Source organism: Podarcis filfolensis, assembly GCF_964270895.1.
Source record: "Podarcis filfolensis genome assembly, chromosome: 1".
NCBI lineage: Eukaryota > Metazoa > Chordata > Lepidosauria > Squamata > Lacertidae > Podarcis > Podarcis filfolensis.
In genome coordinates this window covers 115,390,199-115,404,263 of record NC_139604.1, presented here as the reverse complement: position 1 = coordinate 115,404,263, position 14,065 = coordinate 115,390,199, and the positions used below count along the sequence as shown (strand labels likewise).

Here is a 14,065-nt window from a genome sequence, read left to right as displayed (position 1 = left end):
TGGCCTTGTTATTAGCTATTATTGTTATTTCTATTTCTAGAGAGAGATAATTGGTTACATCTCCAAGATTTTTCATATCAAAATGTTTCTGCAGTTTGGCAAGTGTGTTTTTGTACTTGGCTTCATTTTTCCACAAAAACAGAATATCATCAACAAAGCAAATGCAGTAAAGTTTGTGTTGGTTATTTTCTTTCACAAACACACAAGAGTCAGCTTTCCCTTGTTTAAAACCTAATGAGAACAGTACCTCTGTTAGTTTAGTGTGCCAGCATCGAGGGCTCTGTTTCAAACCATACAGGGATTTCTTGAGTTTACAGACCATTCCCTGTTTAATCTGTACACCATTAGGTCAAGTTTAAACTGCACCCCCCTTCCTCCATTCCTGTCCCCAGCCAAGGTCAGCAAACTGATTTATCCTTGCCTGAAGAGCAAAGACACTTCTTTGGCAATGTTTGGACAATGTTTAAAACAAATACCTTTCAACAGTCCCGGTTAAGGATTAATGAAGCACTTTGCTCACATTGCAGTTTGCATAAATAGCAGATCATAAAGAATCAGAGGCTTTGTAACAGAAAGGAAGGTTCTGCACAACTGCTGTAAGTATCTGTCCTCTTTGGGTGCCTCAAAATGGTCACTGTTTTGCGGGGGAAGTTCAAGCGCATACCAGAAGCTTTTCAGGCTTGTGCAGTTAAAGTGGATAAAAGTGTTTTGTTGCCCTACCGCAACAAATCCATTGCTTTGGAAAGCAATGGGTAAAAATGCACTTAAAAGTGTGGGGGTGAACAAATGATAAATTGGAAGATGTGTAAAAACAGCATAAGCAAATCAGGATGAGTGAAGGATAAAAGCTTATTGACATGCAGACCAGACATAGGGCAGTATCCAGCCAGTGTCCCATCAGTGCCTGGATCAACGTTTGCACAGTGGAACTGTTGCTCAAGTTTAAATCTTTGCACTGACTGAACACGTTATTTAGATACTGTCCGTAGTCAATCTACCATGCAAGCAAATCAGGATGAATACAGAATAAGCAAACTCATCTGGATAAACCGGGGGATAGAGCAGTTAAATACTGCTTCGCAATGTATTTGAAAATACTGTGCCGTATTTTCAAGTGAGTATCTTTAAATCTGCCTATTCTCCTGAAAAAAACTGTCTTTAAGTGACTTCTTATTGTCCATTATCAGAGCCAATAAGAGTGATACTTAAGATTTTTATTTTTGCACTACTCAGAATCATACATAAACTTACTTTAATGTCCTCATCGCTCAGGATGTTGGGTAATTGTGAAGGTTTCCCCAAATTTCCCTTCAAATTTTTGTGCTGTTTATGTTTGTACACATAAACCAGAGAAATGAAAGCATATTTTTTGTTTCCAAGTTTAAAAATGATTTCTTTGTACTCATGCATGAAAAGGGGAGTGAACATCATCTGGTGCAGAAAAGCATATGCATTTCCAAGATCGGCATGTATTATAGAGTTTTTTTAATGATTTAGAAGAAAGTAAACATGACTATATTGAAGAGAGAATGTGATTGCATGGAAAGAGTATGGGGGAAGGGCCAGAGCTTGGGGCAGAACAAACCATGGCATCTTGAGGCAGGGCTAGGAATGCCCACTGCCTGAAACTCTGGAGAGCAGCTATCAATCAGTGTAGACAATACTGAACTAGATTGAACAATGGCCTGGCTTGGTTTTAGGTAACTTCCTATGCTACTGTAAAGCATGGGAATCAAATAACGCCATTGGGAATGTACCAGCCCTCTCTGGCCAATGCCAGCTCTAAAACACTAATTGCAATTTAATGTTTATCACTGATAAGAAGTGACAGGCAGCAGTTTGGCACAGTGCTTACTCACAAGTAGATCCAATGTAGAAATGGCCTCCACCTTGCTGTTTTTAATTCACATCACAAACTTGTGTTTAGCTTATAGCTACCCAGTGTAGTTTGAACTTCCTTTTCTAGCATTTGAAACCTAGACTCTAGATAGATGATGATGATGATGATAGATAGATAGATGATAGATGATAGATAGATGATTGATAGATGATAGATAGATAGATGATAGATAGATAGATAGATGCATCTTCAGTTAAAAGATATAGAACCCACCCTATTTTTCTGATTGTAAGTTGATTTTAATATTGTCTTACTATATAATAAATTTGTAAGACTGTGATCATGCTGCAGTTTAGGTAGCTGCTAACTGGCGGCTTTGACAATTCCAACGTGATGGCAGAATGGCAGACAGGCAAGTGAGCAAGAAGCGGGCAGCCCAGGCGAGCTGTTTAAAGGTGCGTGGAAGGCATGTCAGATAGCGATTTGGCAAACCACTCACCCTCTGTTAAACATCACGGCGTTTAAAGGAGGGTGGGAGCTCTCTGAAGTGTCTGCCCGGCTCCTTTTAATAGAGGTGAGGCTGGGGCTAGTTGCTTGAGGTGAACTGTGAGGGGAGGGTGGTTGAGGGAACTATAAGGGATAGGTGATGGGTGAAGTGTAAAGGAAGGGAATTGGTCAGGTGTAAAGGAAAGACTAGGTATGGGGTGAGGCAGATTGTTAAAGAGACTAAGCATTCCCTTATATTTTGTAACCCAACCTGTGAATTTATGGTGAAGGGACAGTGAAAAAAAGCTCCAATAAATGGGAATAATTATCATTTACCGTATTTTTCGCACCATAGGGCGCACCGGACCATAGGGCGCACCTAGTTTTGGGAGACGGAAAACAAGAAAAAATTATTCTGAACCCCAGAAGCCAGAACAGCAAGAGGGATCTGGCTTCTGGGATACCGTGTGGCTGTTCTGGCTTCTGGGGTAACCGCGCCAAGCCTCTTTAGGGCAGCGGGATGAAGGCTCCCCCTGCCCAAAGAGGCTGCGCAGGGCTAAAGCAGAAGCCAGGAGAGACGCGTCACTGAAGGGGCACGGCGCCTTCTCTCTCTCTGCGCAGCGCCCCTCCTTCACAGGAGAGGCGCTGCACAGAGAGGGAGAAGGCGCAGCGCCCTTCAGCGAAGCTGGAGAAGGAACAGAAGAAGACCCTTCTGTTCCTCCTCGGGCTTCACTGGACAGGCGCGTCGCTGCGAAGCGGGAGGAGGAACAGGAGACCCTTCTGTTCCTCCTCCAGCTTCGCTGGACAGGCGCGTTGCTCCAGGGGCGCTGCGCCTTCTCTCTCTCTGCGCAACGCCTCTCCTTGGAGAGGCACTGCGCAGAGAGGGAGAAAGCGCAGCGCCCTTCAGCGAAGCTGGAGAAGGAACAGAAGGAGACCCTTCTGTTCCTCCTCCGGCTTCGCTGGACAGGCGCATCGCTGCGAAGCGGGAGGAGGAACAGGAGACCCTTCTGTACCTCCTCCGGCTTCCAGGACAGGCGCGTCGTGGCGAAGCCAAGGAGCCTGCATTCGCTCCATAGGATGCACACACATTTCCCCTTCATTTTTGGAGGGGAAAAAGTGCGTCCTATAGAGCGAAAAATACGGGGTCAAATTGCCATCCCATTTTTAAATTGCTGCTTTTTTTTTCAAAATAGATGCAAATCATTACACATTCATTTTTAAGGCTACCTTGCACCTGCAATCTACATTGCTTCAATTCTAAAATAAAAGGTGAACATGTGCAAACTTTCACATTAAAATAATAAATGTATGAATTTTATGCTTAAATTGTGAATATTTAAACATAAATATTTAAAAATCCAAAATGCTTTTTTAAAAAAAGTTATATTGAATAAACTTTAAAAACAATAAATACATATAGTATTTTAAACTCTTAAAGTCATCAGGTCTGCAGTCCTGGTGACTGACTGACTGATATTTTCACAGCTAATTGGCTCACAAGAGCTTGCTTTTGGCTAGCCTGCAATAATTGCATGCATGTCGCTTTAAATTACCCAAATCCTACGTGCAAAATGGCACAGTGGCACCAGTCATGTATCCCCAGACAATGCTATTTTTGCACACCTGAGACTTTTCAAAGTCCAGGATGACTGTCATAATCATTTCCTGCAACAAATATTTGTTATTGTACTTGGGGATCAAAGTTTGAGTTTGATTGGGCTGTTTTTGCTTTATTTATTTTATTTGGGTATGGGGGTTTTGGTTTTGTTTGAATTTCTAGATATTCTGATTAGTTTTTTTAGATTAAGCTTCTTGCAAGGGAAATGTATTTCAATCCCTTCAAGTAACCAAAAATGAATTGCTTTGTGCGTACTCCAACAGGGGTAGTTTGCTAGTAGCGAAACTCTTTAAAGCAGCCCTCCACAACCTACTGCCCTCTAGATTTTTTTTGTACTACATCTCCCATCGTTCCTGATCATTGGCCATGATGACTGGGGCTGCTGGAGTTGAAGTCCAAAAGACTTGGAGGACACCAGGCTGGTCGAAAAATCCATTGCTCCAAGTAGTGACATAGATACAAAAGTCATTGAGTGCACTTGTATCACTAGAGTTCTCATTTACTTTATTTATACACTCCATTTATGTGTCGGCTTTTTAACAAAGCACTCAAATGGTTTACAACCTAAGAGGATCAGTCACATTAATAGAGGATAAGTTTATTAACAACCACTAGCCATGGTGGCTATGTTCCGCTTCCACTGTCAGAGATAACCTGTTTGTGAATAGCAGTTGCTGGAAATCACAAGTAGGGAGAGTGTTGTTGCAGTCAAGTCCTACTTCCCATAAGCACCTGGTTTCCCACCGTGAGAACAGGATGCTGGGCAAGATGGGGCTTTGGTTTGATTCAGCAGAGATCTTCTTATGTTCTTACTGGCCAATCGTGGACATTGTTACATCGTCCACATTTATGCCATGCCGTAGGCAGCTAGACCTGCAAAGCGGGGGTTGGCTCCATACCATGTGCACACTAACATACCCTCCAACATTTCTCTGAAGAAATAGGGATGTCCTATTCCATCATCAAGGGATGCGGGTGGTGCTGTGGGTTAAACCACAGAGCCTAGGACTTGCCGATCAGAAGGTCGGCGGTTCGAATCCCTGCAACAAGTAGAGCTCCCATTGCTCGGTCCCCGCTCCTGCCAACCTAGCAGTTTGAAAGCACATCAAAGTGCAAGTACATAAATAGGTACCGCTCCAGCGGGAAGGTAAACGGTGTTTCCGTGCACTGCTCTGGTTCACCAGAAGCGGCTTAGTCCTGCTGGCCACATGACCCGGAAGCTGTATGCCGGCTCCCTCGGCCAATAAAATGACATGAGCGCCGCAACCCCAGAGTCATCCGCGACTGGACCTAATGGTCAGGGGTCCCTTAACCATTACCTTTATTCCATCATCATCATCATCATCATCATCATCATCATCATTTATACCCCACCTATCTGACTGGGTTGCCCCAGTCACTCCAACATATATAAAAACATAATAAAACATTAAACATTTAAAAAACCACTTCCCTATACAGGGCTGCCTTCAGATGTCTTCTAAAGGTTGTATAGTTACTTATCTCTTTGGCTTGGGGGTCACATAACTCCATGCCCACCAACATTTCTCCATGAAAGTAGGGATGTCCTAAGGAAAAGCGGGACATTCCAGGATCAAATCAGAAACCGTAAATCTGGGACTGTCCTTGGAAAATAGGGACACTTGGAGGGTCTGCACTAAAGCATAACCAACATGTGCAAATCTATATTGCAGATAGATGTGTGCATATTATGGCGTTGAGGTATGCATTGTGTTTGGAGTGGAGCCAGTAAAGTACATTCTTGACTGAAGTCTGACAACACATTGTGAAATGCTTCTTCCATCTTCCTCTCATGTTGACCTTCAGGAGACGAGCTGACTCTGAATGGGAGCAAGAACTGTTTTGAGTTGTTGTTGCTGCTGTTGCTACTAACACATTTTGTGGCAAGTAAAAATCTCTCTCTCTCAATTCGCAGAAGAACTGACCGGAAGAATGCACTCTGCCATCTGTCTCTGTTTAATATTGGCCAGCCTCTCCAATGGGCATCATCAGGGTCCTGATGAACAGAACAGCACACAGCTAACTGCTATATATCCAAATATTGGCCATTTTGCAATTAAATTTATTAGTCTGGCTTCTTCAGCCTCACCTGATGCAAATATTTTCTTCTCGCCCGTCACTATTGCATCCGCCTTTTCCATTCTTTCACTGGGGGCAAAATCTGCCACACGCACTCAGATCCTAGAAGGCCTTTGCTTTAACCTGACAGAAATTCCAGAGAAGGAGATCCACCGGGCACTCCATAATGACTTTTCCGTGCTCACTCGCTCAGATTCTGGGTACCAACTCGAGCTAGGAGATGCTCTTTTTTTAAGGGAGGGCCTGGAGGCATTACCAACCTTTCTGGATGACGTCAAGGCTTTTTACGCCGCAGAGGTGTTGCCCACGAAATTCCAGGAGCCAAAAGAAGCCGAGAAACAAATCAACGATTATATAGAGAAGAAAACCCACGGGAAAATTTCAGAGGTCGTCAAGGGTCTTAATCCAGATACCTCACTGGCTGTAGCGAACTACATATTCTTTAAAGGTACACTTTGGGGTGGGGGATAAATTCAACTCTGTTCAGATTTTAAGACAAACCTTCTAATTTGAATTTTCCGAAACCATGTGAAAACTGAAACGCAGCAGTTCTTTGAAATTTGCACTTTGCTCAGAAGGGGCTCATGGGCTCAGAGTAAATCCCATCTCTAGGCAATCCAGTCAGATGGGCGAAGTAGAAATAATAAAATAACTATTATTTATTATTATTATCAGGGAGAATCCTTTGCCTGTGACTTGAGGCATGTATCTGTGGACAAAGGCATGGAGTGAGCCAATGATCCCCTTCCTTTAATCCCCCCAAATATTTAGTCCACAAGCATCCCCTCATTTGCTGGGGAAAAATCTTTGAGGGGCTTCTGTTTGTGTTCCCTTGGATGTGTGTAGTTCCCTCCACATGACCAGGAACACTGATAACGTCACACAAAGTGTCCTACTCTTGTTCAAGTGAGTTCAGTAGAAGCCAGTGGCGTAGCGTGGGTTGTCAGCACCCGGGGCAAGGCAAGTAATTTGCGCCCCCTAACCCGTGCATTTGCGCCCCCTAACCCGTGGATTTGCGCCCCCTAACCCATGGATTTGCCCTAACCCCAGATGTTGCGCCCGGTGCGGCCCGCCCCCCCTGCACCCCCCACGCTACGCCACTGGTAGAAGCTGCCTACAAAACCTCCCTGCTCAACTGAAGGGGGGTGCAATTCATGTGAGGACCTAGAGGGTAGGGTTTACATACATATCCCCAGCCTCTGACATCATTCACACTTTGAGTGATCGAGAGTCCAGGCAACCTTGAGTCTCAGAGTGAAGCTGCCACCACATGTTATCTTCACCAGTAATAATAAAAAATAATTTTATTATTTATTTGCCACCCATCTGACTGGATTGCCCCAGCCACTCTGGGCGCCTGCCAACAAAATATTAAAACACAGAAACCCTCAAATTTAAAAAACTCACCTATACAGGGCTGCCTTCAGATGTCTTCTAAAAGTCAGATAGATGTTTATTTCCTTGACATTGGATGGGAGGGTGTTCCACAGGGCGGGCACCCAGCTGTAACATGAACACATTCAACCTACATTTCAGCTATTCATTCTTTCACCCCTAGAGTCTCTTACTGTAATGTCTCCACCATTATCCTAATTGCAGCACAGAAGGCATTTTTGTTGCATGACCCACAGTGGCCAGGGTGGTAATGGTTAACTCTTCCCTCCCTAGCTACAACTCCCCAACCCCTAGCTGAAAAGAGCCCCCTATGCCTTATTTGAGCTTGATGGAAATTGAAGCCAACCATATACTTTTTTCAGGCACCATTGTTGTACAGCAGTTTGGGGAGGGGGAGGTCCACAGCAGATGGGGAAAGTTAACCTTTTCTTCCCCAGCCGTGGCCTTCTTAAAAATGCTCCCATATTTAGGGTTTGGGGTGGGGATTCCTAAAGGATCCAGCAAGAGGTTTAACTTTTTATCCAGTGTAATTGAAGCACCGGGAGGAGGTGGTGAGGTGGTGGAGAGGGATGCCCCAAGTGATGCCTTTGGGCTTGGATCCTACATTTGACCCCCTCAGCTAAGCAATTAATTTCCTTTACTTTCTTATTGTGTAAAATGCACTGCTCTGGTGCAGCTTTGTTGCTGTCGTATTGGTTGGGGCATGTGCAAAGTGCCCACCCCAATGTCAGCAGGGTGTGCAAAAGACCAGAGAAACAGTAAACACTTCTAAGAAGAATCAGTTGCTTTACTGACAATAATGCAGTTCCAGATACATACAGCAGATACTTTCCTTACAGCATACAGACCACACTCTGGCTGAGAGCAAACTTGCCTCCAAACACAGCAGCCTTTATATTGTAGTTTCTGCTGAGTTGTTCTCACATGGTTGCTGACTCATTCTCACGTGACGAACTAGCTGCAGGTGCAGGAAAACACACCCCAGTTAAACAGCGCACCAAACGCAATCATATCTTGCCCCTTTTTTCCCCCTCTGCATGCATAAACATATATCAACCGTATTCAACCCTACATAGCAGTTCAGGAAGCTGAGCTGCAGTCTAGACTGCTGCAGCACTGCAATGGGAAAACAAACGGTGCCTGTCTATGAACCCACTGACATGTAGCAACAATCTCTGCCAGAAAAAACACACTAATATTGCAAATAAGATCAAATGTTGTGATTTGAATGAACTGTGTAATCTCTCCGTAATGTGGTGGTGGTCTCTTCTTTTCTCTTAAGGTGCCTGGGAAAAACCTTTTGATCCAGCTCAGACAGAAGAAAGGGACTTCTTTGTGAACGAACACACAACTGTCAAAGTCCCGATGATGCACAGGCTGGGCTGGTTCTGGTATTACTATGATGCTGAATTGCATTGCAAAGTGCTACGAATGGACTACAAGGGGAGTGCCACCACATTCTTTATTCTGCCAGATTCCGGAAAACTCAAGCAGGTAGAGGAGGCTTTCTCATTAGATACTTGGACCAAATGGGCAGTAAAGCTCCACCGGTAAGTTTTGTGTTGGTTCTTTAATGTTTCCATTAGATATATTTGTAACCAATCAGCAACTTAGGGCAAAGCTACACTGGTCGGTTATAACGTTAAAATGCATTATAAAAATGTGACACCAGAGGGTGCTGTAGAGCAGCTATCCGTCGGCAATAGGAAATTGTATTAAGAGCTATATTGTGGGGGATTTTTTGCAGCGTTTTTACAGATCAGTGTAGATCCAGCCTTACTGTCTTCGATTACCATACCACTTACAAGGTAAAGGACTAGATGTGGACCATATAATATAGGAAAGCCTTTCTGAATGTTAGGACTGCTCTTACTTTGCCATGGCAAACTTATCTAGTCGTAAGACTACTCCTAGCCGTAGCTGTAGGATAACCAGCCTCATATAACCAAAATGCTTGTGTCTAATTAAAACATGAAGGTGTTAATGCCACAAAGTAAGCTGCCCTGAGACAAATGACTGGATGCTTCCCCCATGTCACATACAGAAGCTGACTTGACTGGCCATTCAAATCATACTTTAACATCGGTAGTAACCCGAATCGTCTGCTGCACCTGAGTACACAGCTCTGTCTATTCATAGCTCTGTGGGATGTGGGTAGCACTGTGGTCTAAACCATTGAGCCTCTTGGGCTTGCCGATCAAAAGGTCGGCAGTTCGAATTCATGTGACAGGGTGAGCTCCCATTGCTCTATCCCAGCTCCTGCCAACCTAGTAGTTCTAAAGCATACCAGTGCAAGCACTGCGACGGGAAGGTAAATGGTGTTTCTGTATGCTCTGGTTTCCGTCACGGTGTTCCGTTGCACCAGAAGCAGTTTAGTCATGCTGGCCACATGACCCGGAAATCTGTCTGTTAATCTATTAGCTGGCTCCCTCAGCCTGAAGCAAGATGAGCACCACACCCTATAGTCACCTTAACCGTCCAGGGGTCCTTTATCTTTACCTACAATTCTGTCCATCATCATCTTGTTGTCACTCCCTAATTTCTGCCACCTGAGACAGCTGCCTCACTCTGCCTAATGCTATGGCTGGCCTTGTTCTGAGATAACATATATGGAGCTCCTCAAACCTGAAATGTGCTCTGTAAATGCAAAGTATAACGGATGGAATATTCTTTCATGCTGCAACAAAGGGAAATGTTGCAGCTCCATTCACAGGCTGTGGAACTGGGTGCCATTTTGCTGAGTACCTTTATACTGAACGGGGTGCCATGCCACAACATTTTGCACCGGCTGAAGCCTTTGAAAAGTTCTCAAGGGCAGCCCTACATAAAGTTTGTTGCTGTAACACGGCATTCAGCAACCTGGTGCACGCAGGATGTTTTAGGCTACAGCTCCCATCAGCCCCAGCCAGCAGGGCTGCGCTAACTAGGGCTTATAGGAACCGTAATCCAAAATACATGGTACGTCCCAGGATAGTGATGGTTGCCATAGCTGGACAAGGCTCCAAGCGCATTGAGTCTCAGTGAGAATATGTTTCTATCATATCTGCTTGGGAGCCGTGAGATGCCCTTTTAGATGTCAGCCATTTGAGCAAATAATTGAAGTAATTTCTTGTATCTTTCTGTTCCTGAAGTTCTACAGCATCTGTGTTCCTTCCAAAGTTTAATATTTCTGCCAGCTATGAACTAGAGGAGACCCTCAGCAAAATGGGCATTACTGATGTCTTCAGTGATCAAGCTGATCTGACAGGAATCACTGGGCAGCGTTTGAAAGTGGGAAAAGTAAGTTGAAAACAAGAATTCCCATTAGTCACATGACTTCTCTTTTTTTTCTTTTTTTTTTTGCAAAGTATCTTGTTTTATTTGGGCAAATTGAATTAATTGTGCTCCATCTGTTTAAATTATTCTTATTCTTATTAGTTAAAATTGTATACCACTGTTCATCCAAACATAAAAATGCAAAATGAGAACACAATATGCATAATAAAACGAAAACAAACCAATAAATCCCCTTCGTCAAACACATTTAAAAAGGGTATAAGATTTTAATCACCCAAAGGCCTAGTTTAAGAGGAATATTTTCACCTGGCACCTAAAGATATATAATGAAGGCACCAGGCAAGCCTTGCTAGTAGGTGCTGGTAAGGATGGTAAGCAAAGACTCCCTCTTACAAATCTTAAGGACCATATTGCCTAATAATACGAGTTGCAACACACCACAGAATTAAGGAGATGAGGACCAGAGAAAGTGGACATATCAAAGAGGAAGGAGCTATACAACCTGCTCGTATGAATGGGAAATGAAATTGAGCACAACTACGATAAATTAAATAAAAGTTACATTTGGCAGGATTAAAATTTAGCCATAATGTAGGCCCAGAGCAGGTGGCAGAAGTGTTGGATACTACAGTCATACCTCATGTTGAAGTAGCTTCGGGATAAGTATTTTCGGGTTGCAAGCTGCGGTGACCTGGAAGTAACGGAGCGTGTTACTTCCGGGTTTCACCACTCACGCATGCGCAGACGGTCAAAATGATGTCACGCGCATGCGCAGAAGCGGCAAATCGTGACCCGGGCACATGCAGATGCGCGGACGCTGGTTGCGTTCGCTTCTGGATGCGAACGGGGCTCCGGAACGGATCCCATTCACATCCAGAGGTAACACTGTACTGGGGTCTTGGCAGCTGCCCTAGGAGACTAAGTATTGAAGCCAGGCCTTGTCCACCCTGTTCTTTTTTTATTTGAAGACATGTATTTGAACTAGGACTGTGCCATATGCTGTCTGACTATGATATTCTCTCCAGCGTTAGCCTCCTCAGTGCCAACAAAGCTCACATTCCTGAACATTAGGGTTTGCCCCAGAGTTCTGATACCCTTTTGAGTCCCTGGCTGCTGAGGGTCTCATTTGCCCTCATAGGCATTTATTGTGATTGGTTGCACCAACCCATGTGTTTTTGTGATGTCACCTCAGCAAAGTTACTCATTGACAGAAGGGGAAATCACATAGATGGCCAGAGGTAAGCGGCAGTGAAGACAAAGGCCTTTCAAAAAAAGCATTTCCTTCACAAATGAAATCCTTTTCTCCTCTCCAAACTCTGATGTCTTTCTTTGTTCTTCCTCAGGCTACCCATAAGGCTGTGCTCACTGTGGATGAGAAAGGGTCAGAGGCAGCGGCAGCCACTGTTTTGGAAGCCATACCTATGTCTATGCCTCCAACCTTAGAATTCAACATGCCTTTTTTTGTGCTGATGTATGAAAGACAGACCAACTACACATTATTTGTGGGCAAAATAGTAAATCCCGCTCAGCCCTAAGTGTCAGTGAATTCTGAATGAAGCTTTGGAATAAAGCATTTTGGCAACCCAAAGTTAATGTGGAGTCCTTCTCTTTTTCAAACCAGAGGCAGTGCAGAATGATGTGGGAATGAAAAGGAGTCTCCAAATACTTCTTTTCTGACTATTTTCCATGCTCCCTTCAGAGCATAAGCAGTAGGTGTCCTGGTATTGTTTTTTGCAACAAACCAGAGGTCAAATCAAACACTGCAGCCCCCACAGGAGAACCATGAAGAAGACTGTAGTGTTTCCTGTGATTTTTCAGCTGATCGGATACAATCTACACTTCCTACATGGGTTGCCATACGTCCAGATTTTCCTGGACATTTCAGAGATTTCAGCCCAGATACTGTTTCTGATGGCAGAATCCCAGCTTTGTCTGGGAAATTCTAGGCGTATGGCAGCCCTACAGGTGGTTGTTGTTGTTGTTGTTGTTGTTGTTGTTGTTTACATTTATAGCCCACCCTTCCTCCCAGAGGAGTGCAGGACAACAAACACACAAACAGTAAAGCATATGAAAACAATTTCAGTACAGAAGCAGGCTATGAAATATGTCTAGTTGAAAGGCTTGTTGGAAGAAGGTCTTCAGTAGGTGCCAGAAAGAAGATGGAGTCGTCATTTGTCTAATGTTTAAGGCGAGAGAACTCGCAAGAGTAGGTGCAGAATGGCCCTCCAAATTAAGGAGGCCCTCACCTGCAGTAACTGATTGGGTACTGTCAGATGGCAATGGTGGTTGCTCGTGAGTAACCAGTCAGGACTCCGACCTGGCTTTTACAGGCTTTATTTTGGTGCAAAACTATTTACAGTACAGAACCACAAGTTCATGTCTGCCTCAATCGCTAGCAGAATCCGGGAGTGGTCATTTCTGGGTCCTCCCCCAACACAATAGCTTAGTCACCCCCAGCCTTTTCCTTCCTTCTTTGTGTTTTACACCTCTGCACAGGGTGGGCGACGGAAGAGGCATGCTTCCCTCCTGGCCAGCTTGACCAGGAGCAGTGCTGAGGCTCCCAGCAGCATCCTCTGGTCCCTTCCCCTCTTCCCCACTGGAGGTGTGGCTTTCCCCACCACAGGAAGAGGAATTGCTTCCCAAGATTTTCGGAGGTTCCCTGTAACCCAACTGCCCCTTTGTTTCCCTTCCCTGTTCCAATGGCAGTCCCCTGACAGGTACATAATGGGTAGGACTATTTTTTTCAGGTTACAACTCTTATCATTCCCGATTATTGGCCATTCTGGCTGAGGCTGATGGGAGTTGGCTGGTGTCCAACCACACTTCAAGGAACTCACATTCCCGCAACCTGACATGGATCATCTTCATGACACTAATTCACAGAAGTAGTTTTCAGAGGTGCTCAGATTTGGGGTGGGGGGAGAGGATAATATTTCAAGAGGAGCCCTGCTGGGTTAGATTCAGTTCTCCCAGTGGCCAAATGATGAAACACACACAGAAATGCAGCTGGAACATGAGACCCAGCAAGTGGCATTCTAGAAGCTTTGGATAGCCTCATCTGCACGAATAATAGCACCATAAGCACAAATCATCATGACTTCAGAATAAAAAGGAGATCAAGAGAGGCCCCAAGGATCTGTTACAACAAATGCTCAACAGTCACCCAAACCGCAATATTTATTGATTTTTGAGTGCTTGCTTCTCTCCTTTTTTATGTGTAGTGTAAATGTCCCCTAGAAGGTTTCTGGTCTGAACCATTGAAATGCCCCCTTTTATTTCTGCGGCAGCTGTTTCTTCTCAGCCCCGTTGCTGATCTTCTTGGCCATCCCTGTCTTTGGCCTCATTTATCT

The 14,065-nt window shown here is 44.4% G+C and overlaps 1 protein-coding gene across 1 annotated transcript; it reads left to right on the top strand.

Annotated features, from left to right (window-relative positions):
- Positions 1-461: 461 nt before the first annotated feature.
- LOC310764441 (alpha-1-antiproteinase-like) lies at positions 462-12,303 on the top strand. Its single transcript, XM_083618367.1, has 5 exons — positions 462-596; positions 5,881-6,492; positions 8,722-8,989; positions 10,571-10,718; positions 12,059-12,303. Exons 2-5 carry the CDS (start codon positions 5,898-5,900, stop codon positions 12,248-12,250), a joined length of 1,203 nt encoding a protein of 400 aa, XP_083474493.1. The 5' UTR covers positions 462-596; positions 5,881-5,897; the 3' UTR covers positions 12,251-12,303.
- Positions 12,304-14,065: the final 1,762 nt, after the last annotated feature.

Bases quoted from the DNA above. Each gene is read 5' to 3' on its own strand.
- LOC310764441 (XM_083618367.1), top strand. From the start codon at position 5,898: ATGCACTCTGCCATCTGTCTCTGTTTAATATTGGCCAGCCTCTCCAAT. The intron at 8,990-10,570 runs GTAAGTTTTGTG...CTGTTCCTGAAG, and splicing joins TGGGCAGTAAAGCTCCACCG to TTCTACAGCATCTGTGTTCC. The intron at 10,719-12,058 runs GTAAGTTGAAAA...GTTCTTCCTCAG, and splicing joins AGCGTTTGAAAGTGGGAAAA to GCTACCCATAAGGCTGTGCT.